General features: G+C 45.1%; 2 protein-coding genes, 1 long non-coding RNA gene and 1 pseudogene across 8 annotated transcripts; 1 reads left to right on the top strand and 3 right to left on the bottom strand.

Annotated features, from left to right (window-relative positions):
- Positions 1-518: 518 nt before the first annotated feature.
- LOC132265278 (tRNA (cytosine(34)-C(5))-methyltransferase-like) lies at positions 519-1,748 on the top strand (annotated as a pseudogene).
- A 3,263-nt stretch (positions 1,749-5,011) lies between these two features.
- LOC132265277 (uncharacterized) lies at positions 5,012-5,884 on the bottom strand. Its single transcript, XM_059765857.1, has 3 exons — positions 5,637-5,884; positions 5,481-5,594; positions 5,012-5,243 (listed from the first exon to the last, which is right to left on the bottom strand). Exons 1-3 carry the CDS (start codon positions 5,882-5,884, stop codon positions 5,042-5,044), a joined length of 564 nt encoding a protein of 187 aa, XP_059621840.1. The 3' UTR covers positions 5,012-5,041.
- Positions 5,885-6,534: 650 nt separating this feature from the next.
- On the bottom strand, positions 6,535-7,198 carry LOC132264765 (uncharacterized). Its single transcript, XR_009468546.1, has 3 exons — positions 7,085-7,198; positions 6,675-6,939; positions 6,535-6,611 (listed from the first exon to the last, which is right to left on the bottom strand). It is a non-coding gene; the product is annotated as an uncharacterized LOC132264765 (long non-coding RNA).
- Positions 7,199-10,449: 3,251 nt separating this feature from the next.
- LOC132265280 (ELAV-like protein 3) lies at positions 10,450-23,092 on the bottom strand. Of its 6 annotated transcripts, none has more exons than XM_059765860.1 (9): positions 22,776-23,092; positions 16,724-17,542; positions 16,415-16,450; positions 15,947-16,050; positions 15,298-15,472; positions 14,973-15,237; positions 14,162-14,206; positions 13,290-13,578; positions 10,450-12,513 (listed from the first exon to the last, which is right to left on the bottom strand). In XM_059765860.1, the coding sequence occupies exons 2-9, from the start codon at positions 16,938-16,940 to the stop codon at positions 12,478-12,480; spliced, it is 1,167 nt and encodes a 388-aa protein (XP_059621843.1). In that variant the 5' UTR covers positions 16,941-17,542; positions 22,776-23,092; the 3' UTR covers positions 10,450-12,477. The 6 variants fall into 6 exon arrangements, with proteins under 6 accessions (XP_059621843.1, XP_059621844.1, XP_059621846.1 ...); XM_059765861.1 differs by having other exon boundaries at positions 15,319-15,472; XM_059765863.1 differs by lacking the exon at positions 14,162-14,206.
- Between the last annotated feature and the right edge of the window lie 417 nt (positions 23,093-23,509).

Below are 23,509 nucleotides of genomic sequence, written 5' to 3'. Positions count from 1 at the left end.
CTGCGCCGGCAATCCGCTCCGCCGCCTTGTCGTGGCGCCGGTAGAAGTTTGGCAGTTTGTCGGCTTCCCGGAAAGTCGTATGCGATGAGATCCATAATTTCAGGATAATGCTGCTCTTCTCGGCGAATAGATCCTTTGCTGAGGAATGTTGTACTCGTAGAAGTAGCTCTAAAAGAGAAATCACAGGCACATGAGACTCCACACAGTCAAGATGCCCCATTTGGGATTAGATTGATTTATTGGATCGAATTTAAATGGACTCGCTCAGAGTCATATTTAGATGCAATTGCTCAAGGTCGAATTTAGATGGACTCCGAAAGTCCATCTAAATTCGTCCCTCGAATGTAGATCGACTCGGGAAGTCCATATAAATTCGTTCTTTTTTGAAAATGCTTGATCACGAACGAGGACAGCGAGGGCTTCCCGGACTTGCAGTGCATGATCCGGGACGGAGACGGGCAAAGTGAGAGCAGCAAGTCAACAGATTATCTGCGGACGTGCCGTGCGCAGTGGCGATCGCACCGCTGCGCAAGAATCCGGACCAATCTGGACAAATTGGGGAATCCGCGCAACGACACGAATCTCAATGTTGTGCAGTTCAGGATAGCCAAGAGAGGCGTTAGCTGTCTGGACGATCGGCGGGGTCTGGTTTGTACTCCACGTGCCTTTCAATCCCGTGGAGAACGAGCGGTGATTTTGCGTCTGGTGAAGGAGTCCGAGGGCGCGGGAATTGAATTGACGCTCCAGTCTCGTGCGGGACTGACAGTTCGTCGCGTTGGGATGCAAGAAGTGGGAGCTGGCGGCGAAGGAAAGGACATGAGTTTCTACGCGGATTTCCAGGCAGTTCCCGAGCAGTATCACATAATCTTTCGCCCGCAGATGTTCCCGCCGGAGGATTCTTTGTGGCGGTGCTGGTGAAGACCAGAGCCATGCCGTGGGCGCTGGAGGAGGAGAAGAGAGGCTCCCGGCGGAGCCGCAGAGAAGAAGCGCCGCCTGGCAGGCTGGCTCACAAAGAGGGAGCCCTTTGGTCTATCTTCCAACAGCGACGAGGACATCTTCTCCTCCATCAAGTCCTTCTACACGCTGCGCGAGGACTTCCAGCCCACGTGTCTGCTATGCCACGCGCTATCACACGGGCCAGAAGAAGAATATCTACTTCAGCTCCGAGTCCATTCGTGACATTGTGTAGCTGAGGGCGATCGCGTGAGATCATCAACACGGGCGTGAAGGTGTTCGTGCGCTGCGACAACAAGAACATGTCGTGCGCCTTCAGGCTCGCCCAGGAGGGTCTGCCCAGTGTGACTGAGTTCGTGGGCAGCGACCGGAGGGTGCGGCTGGAGAGGAGTGATCTCGTGACGCTACTGCACAACACGGACCCCACGAAGCCGCCCAAGGTGGAGGAATTGACGGCGGCGAGCCAGGAGAGAATCGCCGGCGTGACGCCGGGCAGTTGCGTGCTGGAGTATCGCGAGCCGAAGCTACAGATCACTGCGACGTGTCCGTGAGGCAATTCACGGCGGCCGACGCCTTCCCGGCCTGTGAAAAGAGAGATCGGGCTTCATTCTGCGCACGGCGTCCTGCGACGAACACTCACGTGAGTTGCGCCACGACCGGCTTTGGTGTCTGAAGTTTGCCCTCGTGCGAACTATTCCTGCAGCCTGTCAGCGTGTGCTGCAGCACCTCCTCTCACTCAATCGCCCCCTGCGGCCGGCAATCCGCTCGCCGCCTTGTGCGTGGCGCCGGTTTAGAAGTTGGCAGTTTTGTCTGGATTCCCGAAAGGTCGTATGCGATGAGATCCATAATTTCAGGATTAATGCTGTCGTCTCGGCGAATAGATCCTTTTGCTGAGGACTTTGTACTCGTAGAAGTAGATCTAAAAGAGAAATCACAGCACCTGAGAACCCAACACAGTCAAGATGCCCCATTTGGGATTAGATTGATTTATACTGTGATCGAATTAAATGGACTCGCTCGTCATATTTAGATGCATTGCTCAAGGTCGAATTTAGATGGCCTACGAAGTCCATCTAAATTCGTCCACTCGAATGTAGATCGACTCGGGAAGTCCATATAAATTCGTTCTTTTGTGAAAATGCTTGATCACGAACGAGGACAGCGAGGGCTTCCCGGACTTGCAGTGCATGATCCGGGAGACGGGCAAAGTGGAGAGCATGCAATTCAACAGGATTCTCTGCGACGTGCCGTGCAGTGGCGACGCCACGCTGCGCAAGAATCCGGACATCTGGACAAAGTGGAATCCCGCGCACGACACGAATCTCAATGGTGTGCAGTTCAGGATAGCCAAGAGAGGCGCTGAGCTGCTGACGATCGGCGGGCGTCTGGTGTACTCCACGTGCTCCTTCAATCCCGTGGAGAACGAGGCGGTGATTTTGCGTCTGTTGAAGGAGTCCGAGGGCGCGCTGGACTTGATTGACGCCTCCAGTCTCGTGCCGGGACTGAAGTTCTCGCTTGGGATGCAGAAGTGGGAGCTGGCGGCGAAGGACATGAGTTTCTACGCGGATTTCCAGGCAGTTCCCGAGCAGTATCACATAATCTTGCGCCCGCAGATGTTCCCGCCGGAGGATTCTTTGTGGCGGTGCTGGTGAAGACCAGAGCCATGCCGTGGGCGCTGGAGGAGGAGAAGAGAGGCTCTCCGGCGGCGCCGCAGCGCAAGAAGCGCCGCCTGGGCGGCTACAAAGAGGAGCCCTTTGTCTTCTTCCACGGCGACGAGGACATCTTCTCCTCCATCAAGTCCTTCTACACACTGCGCGAGGACTTCCAGCCCACGTGTCTGCTATGCCACGCGCTATCACACGGGCAAGAAGAAGAATATCTACTTCAGCTCCGAGTCCATTCGTGACATCGTGTAGCTGAGCGGCGATCGCGTGAAGATCATCAACACGGGCGTGAAGGTGTTCGTGCGCTGCGACAACAAGAACATGTCGTGCGCCTTCAGGCTCGCCCAGGAGGGTTCCGCCCAGTGTGATGAGTTCGTGGCAGCGGACGGAGGGGATGCGGCTGGAGAGGAGTGATATCGTGACGCTACTGCACAACACGGACCCACGAAGCGCCCAAGTGGAGGGAATTGACGGCGGCGAGACAGGAGAGAATCGCCGGCCCGTGACGCCGCGGCAGTTGCGTGCTGAAGTATCCGCGCGCCGTAAGCCTACAGATCACTTCGCGGACGTGTCGTGAGGCAATCACGGGCGGCCGACCACCTTCCCGGCCTGTGAAAAGAGAGACTCGTGAATTCACTTCTGAGCACTGCGTCTCTGCGGACCGAACACTCACCCGTGAGTTGCGGACACGCCCGGCCACCACGCCCGGCTTTGTGTCTGCTTTTGCCCTCGTGCGACTTCCTGCAGCCTGTCAGCTTGTGCTGCAGCACCTCCTCAATCGCCCCCTGCGCCGGCAATCCGCTCCGCCGCCTTGTCGTGGCGCCGGTAGAAGTTTGGCAGTTTGTCGGCTTCCCGGAAAGTCGTGCGCGATGAGATCCATAATTTCAGGATACTGCTGCTCTTCTCGGCGAATAGATCCTTTGCTGAGGTACGTCGTACTCGTAGATGTAGTCCTAAAAGAGAAATCACAGGCATATGAGACTCCACACTAAGTCAAGATGCCCATTTGGGATTAGATTGATTTATTGGATCGAATTTAAATGGACTCGATCAGAGTCATATTTAGATAGCAATTGCTCAAAGTCGAATTAGTGGCTCCGAAAGTCCATCTAATTTCGTCCCTCGAATGTAGCGACCGCGGAAGGAAAGTCCAATAAATTCGTTTCTTTGTGAAACATGCTTGATCCGAACGAGGACAGCGAGGGCTTCCCGGACTTGCAGTGCATGATCCGGGAGACGGGCAAAGTGGAGAGCATGCAATTCAACAGGATTCTCTGCGACGTGCCGTGCAGTGGCGACGCCACGCTGCGCAAGAATCCGGACATCTGGACAAAGTGGAATCCCGCGCACGGCACAAATCTCAATGGGGTGCAGTTCAGGATAGCCAAGAGAGGCGCTGAGTTGCTGACGATTGGCGGGCGTCTGGTGTACTCCACGTGCTCCTTCAATCCCGTGGAGAACGAGGCGGTGATTGTGCGTCTGCTGAAGGAGTCCGAGGGCGCTCTGGAGCTGATTGACGCCTCAAATCTCGTGCCGGGACTGAAGTTCACGCCTGGAATGCGAAAGTGGGAATTGGCGGCGAAGGACATGAGTTTCTATGCAGATTTCCAGGCAGTTCCCGAGCAGTATCACACAATCCTGCGACCGCAGATGTTCCGCCGGAGGATTCTTCGTGGCGGTGCTGGTAAAGACTAGAGCCATGCCGTGGGCGGTGGAGGAGGAAAAGAGAGGCTCTCCGGCGGCGCCGCAGCGCAAAAAGCGCCGTCTCGGCGGATACAAAGAGGAGCCCTTTGTCTTCTTCCACGGCGACGAGGACATCTTCGCCTCCATCAAGTCCTTCTATACACTGCGCGAGGATTTCCAGCCCACATGTCTGCTAACGCGATGCCACACGGGCAAGAAGAAGAACATCTACTTCAGCTCTGAGTCCATTAGAGACATTGTGCAGCTCAGCGGCGATCGCGTGAAGATCATCAACACGGGCGTGAAGGTGTTCGTGCGCTGCGACAACAAGAACATGTCGTGCGCCTTCAGGCTTGCTCAGGAAGGCTTGCCCAGCGTGAATGAGTTTGTGGGCAGCGACAGGAGAGTGCTGCTGGAGAGGAGTGATCTCGTGATGCTGCTGCAGAACACGGACCCGACGAAACCGCCCAAGTTGGAGGATTTGACGGCGGCGAGCCAGGAGAGGATTGCCGCCGTGACGCCGGGCAGCTGTGTGCTGGAGTATCGCGAGCCGAAGCTACAGATCACTTCGACGTGTCCGTGAGGCAATTCACGGCGGCCGACGCCTTCCCGGCCTGTGAAAAGAGAGACTCGTGATTCACTTCCTGCGCACTGCGTCTCTGCGGACGAACACTCACCGTGAGTTGCTGCACGCCCGGCTGTGTGTCTGATTTTGCCCTCGTGCGACTTCCTGCAGCCTGTCAGCTTGTGCTGCAGCACCTCCTCAATCGCCCCCTGCGCCGGCAATCCGCTCCGCCGCCTTGTCGTGGCGCCGGTAGAAGTTTGGCAGTTTGTCGGCTTCCCGGAAAGTCGTATGCGATGAGATCCATAATTTCAGGATAATGCTGCTCTTCGAGCCGAATAGATCCTTTGCTGAGGAATGTTGTACTCGTAGAAGTAGCTCTAAAAGAGAAATCACAGGCACATGAGACTCCACACAGTCAAGATGCCCCATTTGGGATTAGATTGATTTATTGGATCGAATTTAAATGGACTCGCTCAGAGTCATATTTAGATGCAATTGCTAAAGGTCGAATTTAGATGGACTCCGAAAGTCCATTTAAATTCGTCCCTCGAATGTAGATCGAGTCGGGAAGTCCATATAAATTCGTTCTTTTGTGAAAATGCTTGATCACGAACGAGGACAGCGAGGGCTTCCCGGACTTGCAGTGCATGATCCGGGAGACGGGCAAAGTGGAGAGCATGCAATTCAACAGGATTCTCTGCGACGTGCCGTGCCAGTGGCGACGCACGCTGCGCAAGAATACGGGACATTCTGCGACAAAGTGGAATCACGCGCACGACACGGAAAGCTCAATGGTGTGCAGTTCAGGATAGTCAAGAGAGCGCTGAGCTGCTGACGGATCGGCGGGCGTCCGGTGTACCCACGTGTCCTTCAATCCCGTGGAGAACGTGGCGGTGATTTTGCGTCTTCTGTTGAAGGAGTCCGAGGGCGCGCTGGACTTGATTGACGCCTCCAGTCTCGTGCCGGGACTGAAGTTCTCGCTTGGGATGCAGAAGAGGGAGCTGGCGGCGAAGGACATGAGTTTCTACGCGGATTTCCAGGCAGTTCCCGAGCAGTATCACATAATCTTGCGCCCGCAGATGTCCGCCGCCGGAGGATTCTTTGGGGCGGTGCTGGTGAAGACCAGAGCCATTGCCGTGGGCGCTGGGAGGAGGAGAGAAGGCCTCCGGCGGCGCCCCCGCCGGCGCAAGAAGCGCCGCCTGGGCGGCTACAAAGAGGAGCCCTTTGTCTTCTTCCACGGCGACGAGGACATCTTCTCCTCCATCTAGTCCTTCTACACGCTGCGCGAGGACTTCCAGCCCACGTGTCTGCTATGCCACGCGCTATCACACGGGCAAGAAGAAGAATATCTACTTCAGCTCCGAGTCCATTCGTGACATCGGGTAGCTGAGCGGCGATCGCGTGAAGATCATCAACACGGGCGTGAAGGTGTTTAGCACGTGCGCTGCGGACAATCAAGAAAACATGTGCGTGCGCCTGTCGGCGCGCCAGGAGGGGTCTGCCCAGTGTGAATGAGTTCGTGGGCAGCGACCGGAGGGTGCGGCTGGAGAGGAGTGATCTCGTGACGCTACTGCACAACACGGACCCCACGAAGCCGCCCCAGGTGGAGGAATTGACGGCGGCGAGCCAGGAGAGAATCGCCGGCGTGACGCCGGGCAGTTGCGTGCTGGAGTATCGCGAGCCGAAGCTACAGATCACTTCGACGTGTCCGTGAGGCAATTCACGGCGGCCGACGCCTTCCCGGCCTGTGAAAAGAGAGACTCGTGATTCACTTCCTGCGCACTGCGTCTCTGCGGACGAACACTCACCGTGAGTTGCTGCACGCCCGGCTTTGTGTCTGATTTTGCCCTCGTGCGACTTCCTGCAGCCTGTCAGCTTGTGCTGCAGCACCTCCTCAATCGCCCCCTGCGCCGGCAATCCGCTCCGCCGCCTTGTCGTGGCGCCGGTAGAAGTTTGGCAGTTTGTCGGCTTCCCGGAAAGTCGTATGCGATGAGATCCATCATTTCAGGATAATGCTGCTCTTCTCGGCGAATAGATCCTTTGCTGAGGAATGTTGTACTCGTAGAAGTAGCTCTAAAAGAGAAATCACAGGCACATGAGACTCCACACAGTCAAGATGCCCCATTTGGGATTAGATTGATTTATTGACGGAGAATTCTCGGAAAATCGGTACACTATTGATTTTTCCATCAATCCCACAATCGCAAAACCTTCTCACCTCATTGTACTCCTTGTTAGTGCACATTTTGGAGTGATATTTGAGGTATTTGGCGCTATTTTTTGCAAGGAAATGCGAACAAAATAACACTGAAAGTCCTATGCCTGTGACGTTTGCAGGACGACAATGTCGATAAGTCGGTAATGTAGGAATTGTCACTCGCCACTACCGGACGCGTTACAAACCGATTGCTTACACACTACTTACAAATCTCTTTCTTTGGCCTACTCGTAAGCGTATAAACTAATTGGACAAAATTAATTTAGAGTTGAGAGTTAATTTTAACAGTTTTGTAATCAGTAGCGTTTTACAGTACACACAAGGAAATATTCAATAGATTTATGCGGGTCTACCTTGTGCTTTGTGTCGCTCTTAGGCCAATACCTAAAAAAAATCGCGGGCCGCCTTCGGCGGCCCGGTGAAGTCCTCCTCACCTTACGTTGCTCTGAGACCAAGCCCCAAAAAATCGCGGGCTGCCTTCGGCGGCCCGGTGAAGTCCTCCTCGCCTTGCGTTGCTCTGAGACCAAGCCCCAAAAAATCGCGGGCCCCTTCCGGCGGCACGGGAAGTCCTTCCTCACCTTGCGATTGCTCTGAGAACAAGCCCAACAAAAATCGCGGGCCGCCTCCGGCGGGGCCCGGTGAAGTCCTCCTTGCTTTGCCTTGCTTTGACACAAGTCCCCAAAATCGCGGCGCCGCCTTGCGGCCGGCACCGGTGAAGTCCGTCCTCGCCTGGCGTTGTCTGAGACCAAGCCCCGCCCAAAAATCGCGGCCGCCTATCGGCGGCCCGGTGAAGCCTCCATCACACCTTGCGTGACTCGAGACCAAGCCCCAAAAAGCCGGGCCGCCTTCGGCGGCCCGGTGAAGTCCTCCTCACCTTGCGTTGCTCTGAGACCAAGCCCCAAAAAATCGCGGGCCGCCTTCGGCGGCCCGGTGAAGTCCTCCTCGCCTTGCGTTGCTCTGAGACCAAGCCCCAAAAAATCGCGGGCCGCCGAAGGCGGCCCGGTGAAGTCCTCCTCACCTTGCGTTGCTCTGAGACCAAGCCCCAAAAAATCGCGGGCCGCCTTCGGCGGCCCGGTGAAGTCCTCCTCACCTTGCGTTGCTCTGAGACCAAGCCCCAAAAAATCGCGGGCCGCCTTCGGCGGCCCGGTGAAGTCCTCCTCGCCTTGCGTTGCTCTGAGACCAAGCCCCAAAAAATCGCGGGCGCTTCGGCGGCCCGTGAAGTCCCCCACCTTGGCGTTGCTCTGGGGACCAAGCCCACAAAATCGCGGGACACCGCCTTCGCGGCCCGGGGAGTCCTTTTTTTTTTCCCTTTTTTTTTTTCCCCCCCCCCCCCCCCCCCCCCCCAAAACCTTGCGGTTGCTGAGACCAAGCCCCAAAAAAATCGCGGGCCGCCTTAGGCGAGTGGCCCGGTGAATGAAGTCCTCCTCGCCCTTGCGTTTGCTCTGAGAACAAGCACCAAAAATCGCGGGCCGCCTTCGGCGGCCCGGTGAAGTCCTCCTCACCTTGCGTTGCTCTGAGACCAAGCCCCAAAAAATCGCGGGCCGCCTTCGGCGGCCCGGTGAAGTCCTCCTCGCCTTGCGTTGCTCTGAGACCAAGCCCAAAAAAATCGCTTTCGGCGGCCCGAGTCCTCTGTGTCTCGTGTCGCTTGGGAGACAAATACCTAAAAAAAATCGCGGGCCGACTTCGGCGGTCCGAGTCCTCTGTGCCTTGTGTCGCTCTCAGACCAATACCTAAAAAAATCGCGGGCCGCCGAAGGCGGCCCGTGTCCTCTGTGCCTTGTGTCGCTCTCAGACCAATAACTCAAAAAATTCGCGGGCCGCCGAAGGCGGCCCGTGTCCTCTGTACCTTGTGTGTCTCTTAGGCCAGTACCTAAAAAAAATCAAGGGCCGCCTTCGGCGGCCAGTGTCCTCTGTGCCTTATGTCGCTCTTAGGCCAAGACCTAAAAAAAATTGGGGGCTGCCTTCGGCGGCCAGAGTCCCCTGTATCTTGTGTCGTTCCGGAGGCCAAAACTTTTTTAAAAAATCAAGGGCCGCCCTAGGCGGCCCGAGTCCTCTGTGCTTTGTGTCGCTCTTAAGCCAGTACCTAAAAAAATGTCAATTAGTTCGTGGGCAGCGACCGAAGGGTGCGGCTGGAGAGGAGTGATCTCGTGACGCTGCTGCACAACACGGACCCCACGAAACCGCCCAAGCTGGAGGAATTGACGGCGGCGAGCCAGGAGAGAATTGCCGGCGTGACACCGGGCAGCTGCGTGCTGGAATATCGTGAGCCGAAACTGCAGATCACGCTCGTGGGCTGGCGAGGAACCACGAGTCTGCGTGCGTACGTCGACCAGAGCGAAACGGTGCACATGTTGCGACTCCTGCGCGCGGATTTGTCGCAATACGAGGTGAACAAGTTCCGGAAGCCCGTTGAGGAGGAGGAAATGAAGAAGGAGGAGCAGAAAGAGGCGCAGAAGGAGGAAGAAATGGAGCCAAAAGACACCCTGCAGAGTCAGGAAGAGATTGTTTGATGCTTTTTTTTTACTCTTTATTGCACATTCTTTGAGAAGTACATAAGTTTTATGAAAAGTTTTTCATTTCTTTATAAATTTATCATATTTAGAAAATAAAAGATTATAGTGAAATAGTTTTTTATACTTGGAAAATTACTTGACGAAAAAATCTCAAAATGCTTCACTTGTCATGTTATTTTTTTGGGGGATAAAAATTTATTTATTTTTCCTCATTCTCTCTCTAAAATTCAATGACAGACGCCAAACAAAGGGTTAAAAATTATGCTTGTGTGTGTGTGAAAAAAATTACGAGTTACTACAAATAAATTATATATTTTATGACAAATTACCTACGCAAAGATTACAATAAAACTGGGTTTTTCTCTCATAAATATAATAAATACCAATAAATATATAATTAAGGTGACTATTTTCCTTGACTAGAAAAGAATTTCTTGTGTTCACTTGAAACGAGAGCTTTTGTGAAAAAAGCCATGCAAAGTAAATCCTATAAAGTATTATATTTGGGGAAAAATCTCCTCTTTTCCTTTTGACAAAACTCTCGTCTCGTGACTTCTTATTTTGCAGCTCATCCATCGAATAAACATTACAAACATATTCAAAGTTAAAAGGGTGGGGGGAGGAAAAACACAAGTACAACAGAAAAAATACATCACACTAATTTTCTTTGAATAAATATTAAAGATTTTTTTCTTCTTCTTCTCAAAATCTCACTTCTTATCTTTCCACGTTTTTTTTTTTAACTTTTCTTGTCTTTATCATTTAAAAGCACACAGCATATTGATAAATTTAATTAGAGATCGTTTACAAATTAATATCATTGGTTTTTTATCTTCCATTTTTTTTCTTCTCTTTTTTTTAGACATAAAAGAACAATTTTACTATATTTTTTTATGTTATAAATTTCTTTTCATTTATTATTCATCATCTTTTTTTTACTTCTCCAGCATTTCGCTTTCTTTTCTCTCTCTCGTTTTTTTTTTCTTTTGGATAAAATATTAAATAATACGATTTGACTATACTTGATCATTCATTTCTTAAGACATAAATTTTCTTCCTCTTTTCATCTAATATATGAATAATAAATATAAAGTTTGAGTGAAGAATTACAGAATAGAGATTTCTATGTTTGAAATTTGTTTATTAAATATCAATTTTTAGAGTAATTTTTGTCTTCATTCGTGTCATCTTCGCATGAGTTTTCCTTCTTTTTCTCTCTCTCTCATTTTCTCAATAATCTGGCACTATTTGCCGTTCTACCGACCTTTTGCCGCGCCGCCTTCGCGTGATCTTCAAGGACACACGCACACATATTGCGGCGCAAAAGGATGCGCACAAGAACGACGTGGGATTTTCTCTCGTCTTCGTCAGAAGAGGGATTGTTTTTGTTGATTTTGTGTGTGTGTGTGTGTAAAAATCAAAAAAATTCACATCAAGCTTCACTTTGTTTAACAACACATCCTTTTTCTTTCCTTTTTACCATCAAATAAATTGTGCGCGGACATTAATCTCTGAATTAAAAGGTAAATTTACAATCATTGGTTGCAAAGTCCTCAAAAGAGGACTTCAATATTGTATCAAAATAACACTCTGCAACAGAAATTCACGCTCATCACGACAGACGAACGTGTTTCGCTATGTTTTTTCATCTTCTATGTATTTCTTCGTTGAGATTTCTCACAATATCAATTCGTGAAGTTGAAATGCGCTTACATGCAAGAAAAAGTTACAATATGAAAAAAATGATCATTTCGCACTCCTTTTTATCCATTAAATCTTTCTCATTTTCGTTTTATAGAAAAAAAAATAGTGTCAAAGAATTACAAAGTGTCTTTTTTCTTTCGTTTCATTGTGAAAGTTTTCTTTTCTCTCGCGCGCGCGTGTCTTTTGTATCATTTTACAAAAGAAAAAACTTCCCCTTCAACATTGTGGTCATCATTTTACAATAAACAACTTGGGTTTTTGTTCAATTTACAGAACTTTCAACACTTACATCTAAAATTGCTTACACCCTCACTTTTCTCATGCTCTTTCCGCATTTCTTTCTCCTCTTCACTTTCTTGTTTTTCTTTTTTTGCCTATAATTGTGTGTGAATTTCTCTGCTTCGTGGGCTATTTTTTCTTCTTAACTATCTCAGCTCGCGCGTATGTGGAAAGAAATGACCGCTAAAGAATTATACGACTAAGTTTTACACGGTGGTTGAAAGAGTTGCTTCGTCAAGACGACTTTTTCTTTTTAATTATCTTCGGAAATAAATCCATAGCAAGGAATGGAAATAATGCAATAAATCATGCGCGATCTTCTCTCTCTCTCTCTCTTTCATTCTCCTTTCGCAGGATCAGCAAAAGGAATGGAATGCCTTCACTTCTTCACAATTTTTTTCTACCACCAATATATATATATATATATATATATATATATATCATCATTATACAAAAATGACCAAGGGTGCAATAAAATTGATTAGGTTATATATGTATATAATAATTTATGTCTCATTTAAATATATAAATATTAATATTTGTCTTTTTCCTTTTCATCTTCCATTCAAAAATGTATCAAAATATTGCAATATTGGGATTATAGCGTCACTTTTTTCTTCACAAATCTCTTCGTTTCATTCGTTTTACTTTATAATTTTTTTTCAGCTTCGTCCACATTTTTCTCTCTTGTTTTTCACGAGTTTTTCTTTCTTCTCTATATTATCTTCAGTTTTTTTTTGGAAAGTGTGAGTGTGTGTGTCAGTGTTTCTCTCTATTCATCTCCCTTGTCGCACACTGTGTAAGTCATAGTAATTAAAATGATTCTAGTATATTTCATATATATAGCTTTTGTAAAATCCATTCAATTCTGCATCGTGTCACTTACCAGAACCACAGTTTAGGCGGTCTTGGTTTTGTTTGTCTTGAAACTGACCTGAAATGCAATCGAGAAGAAAGAGAAGTGATTAGTATAATTAAATAAAATTAAATTCCAGTGAAGATTCATGTTAAACAGCCAAAACAGAAATAAAACCCGACTTAGTTCAATAATTTCACCGGAAAACAATCAATTTGAAGATGTTAAGAGAGTCTTTTGCGTTCTTTAATTAAACTATCAATATAGAATCAATCATTTTAAGAAGTTTCTTAAATCCATGAACAAATAAAAGTCTATAGAAAACAAGATAAATTCTTTTTATTACTACAAACTCAAGTGTTGTAAAATGTTTCTTTTCTTACACGAATTCTATTTCAAATTCACTTTTATTGAGTAGTTCTTAATCGCTCAAAAAATGAGAATAAATGGATCAGTTTGCAATTGTGACTCGAATTTTCAAGCATAAACATGAATGATGTTTGCAATAAATTCTTTTAATTCCGGACTTTCCTTATTATTAACTCGTAATTTAATAATTCTGGCAAATTTCACTAGTTTTCCTCTCTTAAACATGTTAAACTTAACTGGAAATCACTCCATTAGTGTCTCTAATATTTACCAATTTAACTATCAAAATTGCACTTTTTCATTACACATTTTTCTAATTAGCGGACAAATGAATTGAAAGTCGTATTAGAAAAAATTCAATAGAGATGAAATATTAATGAATGATTTCTTAAGGTGAATTCATTGAAACTTTGAAGCGATATTACCAATCAATTTTTAACTCACTCGACGCGAAAGAGCTGTTAAAATGAGAGTTAGAAACTCACCTGCAGGACGCGGTTGCCGAGCGTGTAGCCGTTGAGGGACTGGATGGCCACGACGGCCTCATCGTAGTTGGTCATCGTGACGAATCCGAAGCCCTTGCACTTGTTTGTCTGCAGGTCGCGGATCACTTTGACACTCTGGACGGCACCGAAGGGCCCGAAGAGCTGCCACAGTACATTCTCCTCCGTCTCCGGCGCCAGATTGTACACGAAGATGCACCAGCCGGAGCCCGTCATGGCGTTGCCAGGAAGAATGGTGTTGGCCAGCAAGTCTCCGGCTAGCGGCGAGTATCTGAAAGTGTCCGAGGAGACGCTTAGAATACGCCCCAGCGCTTGGGCAGGACTTTCTCTCTTGGCACTGAATATTTTCTCTGTAATCTCTGTCAGAGTGATTGGGATTTGCATATATGTTGCTTGTGCTCAAAGTGAGAGAGAGAAATGAAAGATAAATCAGAGAGAGAAATAGCAGAAAAAAGAATCGAAATCACTCTCGGCAGAAACTACAACACGCTTTTTTTTATCATGAACAAATTTCTTCTGCTAAATCAAATAAAGCAAACTTTTCTCTTTCTTCATCCAAAAAAAAGAAGAAAACAGAAGAAAAAATTGCCAATCAAGAGCACAAAATCAGAGAGACAGACAAATTGCTCAAAGGCCAAAATGACTCTTTTTATGTAAACACATTGAAAAAATAATAAAAATAAATCACTCACGACGAAAATTGACTTGGAAATAAAAAAACACAAGAAACGACACTGAATTGATTTATATTACAGACAGAGAAAGAGAGTTTTCCAACAACAAAATTAAGTTTGATTTAAGAGAAAAGCCTTTTAAATAACGAGAGACGAAAGAAAAGGATAAAAAATACAAACCTCTGCAAACCCTTGTTTATAGCAAGCAATGGACTTTTCCCAATGCTAAAATGAAAAATGGAGAAAAAACAAATATTTGTATATATAAAAATGATAATCAGAAGCATAGAAAAATTCTTTTTGTATCACTGACAAAAAACACATATAGAAAAGGAAGAAAATCAATTGAGAGATATAGATAAAATTCAAATGAATTGCGTGAATTCATACAAAAGGAAATCAAACAAACACAAATCTTTTTTTCCTTTTTAAATGTGACTTTGTTTTTGAAACAGACAAAGAAAAGAAAGAGAAATAAAATGGTCAAGAAAATTGTTTGAAATACCAAAAATAATGGGTTTTAGTTGAGACTAAAGGAGAAAAGATATAAAATATTATATATTAATTCACGCTGATAAAACTTGCGACAAAAAAAACACATGAAATGAACTCTGTGTGGAAGTGAAAAGAGAAAAATGTAGGGGCAAAATTCACCCCCAAAGGATATAATTTTGTTTCACGATGATGAGCTCAAAAGCAGGGCTTATTCTCAGTCTTCTCACTGCATTTTCTAAAGCCTTGAAGCTATAGTTAGAATCGAAGGGAGAGATAATAAGATGAAAATCAACACTCTTTCTTTTCCTTAAGCAATCACACCCGATTTCTCAGCATATTATCTCCCCCTTGGTTAGAATTCGCACATATAAGCACTGATTGTGAGCGCATCATAATTGTTTCTTGGAGGTCTTTTTGTGAGTTTTTGAAAGAGGCATTGAAGAGGGTGGCTTTTCAGTGTGTGCGCGGGGATTGTCTTCCGGCATCTTCTCCTCACCTAAATCTCCCGGCTGGCAGAGCGCCGGCGAAGCGCCTCGTGGCCTGCGGTGTCAAGTATGCCGCCAATGGTGGGAGTGCTTTAGCATTGTTGCTGGGATTGTTGGCAAACTTCACCGTGATCGCCTCGGTGCATCCTTTCGGCACCTTTCCGTTCAGCTCCTGAATGGCGCGCTCCGCCTCGTGTCGCTGATCGAAGCGAATGAAACCAACGCCTTTGGATGTGCCCGAAGCATTTGGTAGCTCTCCAGCCACGAATTGTTGCACTGCAAAAAGAGAAGATGAGAAAAAACCAAACATTGTGTGTGAAATCATCTTTTGCGTACCATTTAACGTGAGAATCTCACCTGTGATATTGTCACACAGGATTCGCGATGTTATAATTCGTCCATAGGGTGAAAAGAGTGCCTCTAATTCGGGCTGTGTCATGCTTTTTGGTAATCCAGAAACATACAAATTCGCCCCCTTTATCGATTCAGAACTGGGGCGTGCAAAGGACACCTGAAACGGAACACGCAAACCCAAAACTCTCATGAGTATTTTTGTCCTCTAAGGTCAATCCTTTCGTCGTGATTTCGTGGGTGTCTCTCATTAAGTCCCCACTTGAGCATTCTCCACTTTTTAATTGACACACATTCACGTATTTTTTCATATTCAAAGGATATTTTTGATAAACAAACATTCTTGCGGTCAACGCAATTCACAACTCTGTGCGACAAAGTCAATTTGCAGATGAAACCAAGCAAATCCAATCAAACAATATCAATATGGCGCAGTTTGTGATGGCGCCAAAAGCTAAAGATAGATAAAAAGTGCACAATAACAGGTTTTTTGCTGAAAATTTCCTCAGAATCTCAGTCTCAAAATTTGATCAATCTTATTTTTTTTATGAGATTTTTTTAGTTCTGGAACTTCATCACTTCTAGTGGTGGAGATAAGAACTTACAATATTCAAAGAATAACGAATTTTCTCACCTTAATGATTTTATTCTGAAGTCGCAATCCATTCAGTGTATTGATGGCCTTTTCGGCATCCTCGGGCTTCTGATAGTTGACAAATCCATAGCCCAAACTTTGTCCTGCGTCACGAATGGGCAAAGAGAAATTTATATCAAATTAATTGGAGAAAAAAGTTTGTCTTGACTTTCTACCCCTAAAATCAATGCACATCACATTCAAAGAGAGTGAGAGAAAGAGAGATTAAAAGTTAAGGAATTCCATTTTGAGACAAGAGACATAAAAGTGTAAAAGAAAACTCCAACGAAGAGAACAAGAAAAGAATTTCAATTTTGGCCAAAGAGAAGATGAAACAAGGGGCAAATATTTTATAGCGAAAATACTTGTATTTATTTTGTTGGATGTGAAAGTTTAATAATAAAGAGTGTGTGCGCGATGGAAGAGAAAAGCTCTCTTTTATCTGCCTTAATTCTTTTTCTTTCTTACCTTGCTGCAAAGCCGGATTGCCAGATGCGGGAAAGACTAGAATAAGAAAAGAAGTAAGGATGACAATGAATGAATCATGCACTTGTTAATGAGGCTGAAGAATGCATGAGCAAATGGCAGAGTCATGTCCGCAAAAAAAGAGTGAAAGGATTGTGTAGAAAGAGGGTGGAAAAAGTTCACCAATTGTTTAATCAATCTAAATCGATAGTGGGTAAAAATAGAACAAAAAGTCCGTAAGACGTAAGAGCTGTTAATATATATACAGAGAGAGGAAAAGCGGCAGAATTGCATGAACTTTTCGCGGCTCACCTGTGACCTTGTCGCGGATCAATTTACAACTCTCCAGCTCGCCAATGCTGGCGAACAGCGATCGCATCTCCTCCTGGGTCATCGTCTGCGGCAGATAGTTGACGATGAGGTTCGTCCGCGACTCCTCCTGACTGAGGCCCTCGCCGGGATTGCCATTGTTGGCAGCTGTCTGTGTTGTGCCATTCTGTGCCACTGCAGTTTCCATCGTATTTGTCATGTTTCACCCTCGCGGTGCCCTTCGATGCTTTAGCAACCCTTTCGTCGCGTCACGTGCCACCAAAAAACTCCTTGATTTCCTCGCCGCGCTCGCGTTCAAATCACCAGACAAAAAACTGGTGCCCAATTAACACAGAGGAGAACAAGATTTCTGCACAGAGAGTTTTGCCCCAAATGAAAAATCTCACTCGTTCAGTGTATAATTTGTTGTTACACACTTACAATACACTCACGTAATATTTTGGTAAATTTATTGTTATGCGTTTTTTGTCCTTCTCGTTTCACTTCTTTTTATGTGTTTTTTTGTATATAAAATTGGAAAACAACAAGATTACTTTTTTTCACTTTTCACAACGACTTTTCGCAATACGATTTTTTTTTCTTTAGCTTCTTCTATGTATTTTTCTTTTTTTCTTTTTCTTTTCAAATTTATATTATGTTAATATCGTGATTAATTCTCCTAATTCTTAATAGCACGTTTAATACTTTTTTCAGTTGTTCACAGTATAAGAATTGGTTTATTTTTATCCTTCCTTGATCGCCGCCTTCAATTTACTCGCTGTGAGTAATTTTTTCAAAAATGTGGGGGTGGTTTTCGTCACACTGAAACGACAAAAGAGGAAAATTGTGGAAAAGAAGATTAGGAACAAATGGGGTAAATTTGTATATTCATATTTTATGATAAATTGTCCCTTCTTCTCCTCTTTCTCTACGTCAATCTTCACCTGAGTAGAGCCTTTATTTAGGGATCCACCCACGCTTGAGGATTTCACATGATTGAATGACAAAATTGCAGGAACAAAGCGACAGTAAACATCGGAATATTCAACTAAATGCCTCAAATTATCTGCTACAAACGATAATAGAAAACAACAAACATAAACAGTAGTTTGAATAATCTACCAATCGAAAGAAGCCATTTTGTTAGCGTCTCTTTCATATGGCAACTCTAAAATTAGTCATTCATGTGACTAACTTTAATTTTAAGATTCAGGGCTTGAAATTTGTCGAAACAAAGTCGATAAGTTGAATGAACTTGATTGACTGCAACATTATTGAAGAGCAAATTCAATAAGTTAACAGAATATTCACCCAGCTTAAAAGATCTGATGTTAAATTGCACTTTATCCACTGTCAATTTAGCTTTTCTCTCAGGCGTCTAAGAAAACTTTTCCAATTTCACTTGCAAAGTCCAATTAATTGAATAGCTATTTAAATTGTAATTTTCTCTCACCAACCAATTTAAAATCCACTCAATGTATATCTTTTGTATGTTGCAAAATTCCACCCCATTTCGCCAGACTCCCAAAGGGAGTGTCTGTCTGCCACCCTTTTTTCCCTCCCCTGCCACATCACAAATTGTGTTTTAATACGCAGTTGCGCTATAAAAATGCAATGAAATTCACATAAATGTCCAACAGTATGGCAAATGTGCGAAATTTTCATGAATAAAATTTATGCTATCCTCTTTATTTTTCCATCCTTCATCATATCATAATAATTTTGTATGTGTTTCAAACTAAAAGACCGGATTAGAAAGAGAGATTTCCATCTTATGAGCTCGAGTGTGTGTGTGTGTGGTAAACAATTTCCTTTTTTGAGGGAATTGAACTTTGTCATTTGCAGATTATTTTCCAGCGAATTCTCTCCATCTCTAGCTTGTTCAATATTCGGTCTTTGACTCTCTCTTTTATTCCCCACCCTTCGCGTAGGAGTTCAAAGGGAAAGAAAGAGAGATAAAGTAATAATATTCAGAGTGTGTCTCCTTGTAATATCATCACATTTCCTAACCCTCAGCAAAAATCAATAACATTTTGCTTTACGCGATCATTCATAACATTGTGTAGCTTTGCATCTGACTTCACATCTATTCAGGCAGGATTTCAGGATGTTGCAGAAAAGCCTTTGCGCCTGTTTCTGACTGATTTTCACCCCGTCACGATGGCCAGGAAGCGCGTATTCATGACACAGAGATGAGAGAGAGAGTGAATTGAATTAAAACGTGACACTTTGGGCTGGAGATAAATTGTGACAGAGGATTTTACTCTCTTTCTCTCTCTCTCTCTCTTTGCATCCAAAGCTGAAGAGCCACAAAAGGGGTGAAGAAAAAAATGATGAAAAATTGCGTCCGAGAGGCAAGAAAAATTGTCAATTTATCGCTCTTTTGGCCACAATTTCTAGGCCAAGCACAGTTTCCCTTTTTTCCCCTACTTCTCATGTGGTCGGATATTTATCCCATACCAAAAACCCTGTTGAAAAGTCCATAAATTTCCTTTTGGGCAAAAGTTTATGCCAAGGATCAACGCCAGAAGAGGAGTCTCAACTCTGGCCTGAATAGTCCAGGGGCTCAGGAGTTGCCAAAAAGGCGAGAATTTCACGGATGACTCCCAAGGCAGGGCATGAGGCGAGGTCAATGCCCGCAAAATGTTCATACGAAAACTACCCTAGGTTGAACACACACGGAGGGATAACCACTATGAATCAACCATCGCCCTCCTGCACCCGATGTTGTGCGGCCTGGAGGGATGGCAACGACACGAAATGCATGTGAATCAATGCTTTAAAGGGACTCACACACACACACACCATCTGGCTCAGAGGGTGCTTCACTATGCGTGCGATATGGCCAAAACCGCCCTCCGTCGCACATCTGATAGCGAAATTGTCTCTCAGCCGACGTTCTGTGTCTGATTGTGACGTGGAATATCATTCCAATCACTCTTTTGGCCTCTCTCAGGGACAATGGCAGGGAAAGTGCGTGGGCGACCCTCGTTAGGACACTTGAGTCTCTCTTTCTGTTTGTCTCACAGCCAAAAATAATAGTAATAACAGAGAAAATTTTGCAATAATTCACGCAAAAAACACAGCTTAAAATTTAGGTCATGCATTTGGGGGAAAACTGCATTGGCTGCAGTGGATTTCGCCCGGGAAAGAGCTCTCAAGTGAAAATAAAATCCATTTTTCCGGGAAGGAAGTAATTTTCTCGTACACAATGCAGAAAAGTTTCTGCACTCCAAAGTAATGATTAAATTCTGAGAAAACACCCTCAAACCGATCAATCCAAGTTAATACATAAACAAGGAGAGTTTTGGAGTAGTTTGAAAATTGCAATAGAACAGTTTTATACAAGTTTGTAAGCCAATTTTTATGCGAATCATAACAATAATAAGGGTTGTTGTTATTTTTACACCTGTTTTGAGCGAAATTCTACAAAAATATCGATTCGAAAGGAGTATAAATTGGAAAATAAATATTCGTAGTGAGACAAAGTTGGTTGAAGTTTGAAAATCTAAGGTTTATGTATAGAAGAACTCTAAGCAAATGTTTTTTTACAATTTCTAAGGGATTAAATTAAGAATATTTCAGGAGTTGTTTCTATTATTCATAAGCCAGTTAATCGAAATGTTCCCTTAACAAAGGTGAATGTGAATAAATTAATTCGGTTTGTTTGGCTAAGTGCAGATTTTGTTGACATGAATTACATAATCTCCTTCAGGGAAAACATTTGGGTCAGAAATTTAGCTGTTTAGTGAGTAAACAATTCAGAATTATCAGCAAATCCATTGACACGAAACAAAGAATCACAAAACACGATTGATTTTCCTCTTTTCGCATATTTATGATGACGTTTTACTGTTTTCTGATTAAAATTTCGGCCCAAATTCTACTGATTAATAAATAATAACGCCAAAAAACAATTCTTTTACTCATTTTTCCGCCTCATGTCAATGGAAATGACCCAGGAAAACTCTAGTGCAACTCAAATACATCAATAAAAAAGTCCCTCAATTCATTGATTCTTGATCTTTTGGCGAAACTACAAATTTTCTCCCTTCTAAAAGGTGGAGGAGAAAAAACAACCCTTGCCTAAATTAGATGTTTCACTATATCTTAGATGGCAAATTGACCTATTTTTAAATGCATTTCCACTGTCAATAAAGCAGAAGTTCAATCTTGATTGACAGCATTAATTCATCCGTGCAAATTTTCTGAATTTCCTTCGTGAAACTGATTTCTGCAATAAAATATCTCCGTGGATTGACGGGCAAAGTGAAGAACGACATGCACACAATTTGATCGATATGCGGAACTCTTTTCTTTTGCTCCCAATTATCCTTTCGCAGGATACTTTCTTCAACGGAAATATCGCGCGAGAAATTGCTCCGAAGCTATTATAACATGAATAAAATTTATTTTCTCCCATCTTTTACTCTCTTTCGTTCTCAATATATGTATATGAAAAATCAGTGAGAAATTGTGTGAAGCCAATCAAAAAATCAATTAATTCGTGCGCGCTCTTGGAAAAAAAGAGTTGCGGGAAAACAATCAGGCTCGAATTTCCTTCGAGAAGTCCCGTGATTCAAAGGCGAGAATTTCATCAATGAAGAGTGCATTGCCTTGTTGTCCCTTTAAATTTGACTCCCTCTTTGCGTGTTCAACCCTCCCCCTTCGAACATTGCGCCCAATTGTTGTGTGCCGAACGCGAGTGTTGTATATAAATTACGTCCTTTCGCTGCATTGTTCCCTATTCTCTGTCTGGCGATGGTGCACAACAACAAAGGGGTCACTCTGGAGACTCCGCGTCTCACTCTCTGCATTTTTAAATATTCAAAATTGGACATTCAACCCCTCGAGCGAAGGGGATTTCGCTGGGCTAATTTTATATTTTTGCCCATGTATAAAAGAGAGGAGAGAAAGAAAAACTATCACTTTGTTTATAAATAATTAGTATAATAGGGAAAAAGTCGCCCTGCTTTTTAGGCCTCTTTCGACTCTCTCCGGCTTTGCTCATTACAGAACTCCAGTCGGATTTGCTGCACGGACGTCCGAGGGTTGTTCTTTGGGCGAAAAAAGCGCGCTGTTTGTGTGTGAAAATGGCACATGCGCTCGACATGCAGAATAATACGGCGCTGTCGCTGCAAACATGCATAAATTACATAAGAATCCGTGCGGAAATTCATTCAATTCACCCTCGGCACGCTCCTTGATCACCCCAAGAGAGAGAGATCCCAAGACGCTTCCCAATCACCATCTTATGGGTTGTTCTTTTCTCGCTTCCACACTCGATCTCGCGAGCATTGGCAATCTCTATCCAAAGCTTCCGCGGCGTGCGCTTGCGCCACAGTCGGAAAATTTATAAGACAGCAACCGAGGGTGGGTCTCTCTGCCCACCTCTCGAATCAGGCCCAGAATTCTCCGGCAAAATCCCACCCGGAAGGAAAATTCCCAAAAGATTTTTCATCATTTGCCACATTGCCTTTGTTGAGGGTGCAGAGGAAATTTCTCGCATTTCTCCACAACCACCTTTGAATCCCCGTGCCCTTGGCGTCACAATCCCAAGACATTTTCCCCATTTCCCACAGAGGAAAATTATAAAGAAACCCTGGGAAAAGCGATAAAGTGATTCAAATTCAAATTCAGAGCGCCACAAAGTGTGCCAAAAATTGCGGGGTTTGCTTGCATTTTTCCGGACACACCCTCGAATTTTCCCACCCCCGCGCGCGTCAAGCGCCCGGAAAACTGCATCGCGCTGCACCCGTGTGCCCGAGCTCAAAGGAAAAAAAAGAGTTCATTGACCACCAACAGGGTGAGCGAGGGATGAAGTTCCTGGGGAGAATCTTCCCTCGGCGAGGCAAAGAAACGCGAACGAGAGGCGGAAAAGGCAGGGAATTCGCCTGAAAGGCATCAAGTGTGTGTAAATTTAGGGTGGAAATCTCAAAATGGCCGCCACGGAGACGGTCAAGTTGAGGGTGAAGAATTTCCACAGACTTTCCCAGCCGTGGGCGAAACGGGCGGTTAAACCGCAATGCAACATTCCGCACTCTCTTCTTCTTACCTGTGAGGTGATGCTGAAGATCTTTGTCCAGAGATAATCCTTCTGCTCGTGCCACACAAGCTCTCAAAATGCGCCCTTCGCCGTCTCCGGAAAATGAGAGACTTTTCCCAGGGAGGAAAAAACTACACAATGCACTGCACCGGATTCTCCACGCACTCGGCGGGATTTATTGTGACTCCTCGTAGGACGTGGAAGAACAAATGAAAAATAAGAAATGAATTGAATAATAATAAATGCAATGCGAAAATAGCACGCGCTGAAATCGCGTCTTCACCCTCAGACGATTCCACTAGGACTGACTCTTGTGGGGGAGCGCCGCTGCGTGCTCGCGGGCGAAATCCCGCGACAGGGATGCGCTTGACAGTGTACTCTTCGTTCGCCTTCGGCAGGAAAGCAGCCCAACCGAGCTGAGGCACCCATAGCGGAATCGCTGGAGAACCTTCCGATGAATACTCCGAACTTTCCCCATATGAGTTTTTCTTGAACCGGGAAAATTCTGTTGTATTTGTTGAGTACCATTTTATTTTCAATTGTAATTGAAATTTGCTATCTAAAGTAAAAGAAAAGCAGATGAATTTTTTTGTGTGAATATTTAGTGCAAATTTTTTTGAACAAATTTTGTGTGCATTGAGAATCATGGGAACCTTCCTAAGACTTCCACCGACTTGTCTTGTGACACTTACGGTTCATGGAATTGCTTAATTGGGTTGAGTTGTGTTTTGTCTGAAACGTCT

This window comes from Phlebotomus argentipes, unplaced genomic scaffold (assembly GCF_947086385.1).
Source record: "Phlebotomus argentipes unplaced genomic scaffold, Phlebotomus argentipes genome assembly contig_2, whole genome shotgun sequence".
Classification (NCBI taxonomy): domain Eukaryota; kingdom Metazoa; phylum Arthropoda; class Insecta; order Diptera; family Psychodidae; genus Phlebotomus; species Phlebotomus argentipes.
Note: the sequence above shows the minus strand (reverse complement) of the source record. Positions and strands in the feature narration are given on the sequence as shown.

Bases quoted from the DNA above. Each gene is read 5' to 3' on its own strand.
- LOC132265277 (XM_059765857.1), bottom strand. From the start codon at position 5,884: ATGTCCTTCGCCGCCAGCTCCCTCTTCTGCATCCCAAGCGAGAACTTC. The intron at 5,595-5,636 runs GTGATTCCACTT...ATTCTTGCGCAG, and splicing joins GAGCTTTCCGTGTCGTGCGC to CGTGCGTCGCCACTGGCACG. The intron at 5,244-5,480 runs GTTCGTGATCAA...TTTCTCTTTTAG, and splicing joins GGGAAGCCCTCGCTGTCCTC to AGCTACTTCTACGAGTACAA.
- LOC132265280 (XM_059765860.1), bottom strand. From the start codon at position 16,940: ATGACAAATACGATGGAAACTGCAGTGGCACAGAATGGCACAACACAG. The intron at 16,451-16,723 runs GTGAGCCGCGAA...TTCTTATTCTAG, and splicing joins GATCCGCGACAAGGTCACAG to TCTTTCCCGCATCTGGCAAT. The intron at 15,238-15,297 runs GTACGCAAAAGA...CTCTTTTTGCAG, and splicing joins TGAGATTCTCACGTTAAATG to TGCAACAATTCGTGGCTGGA.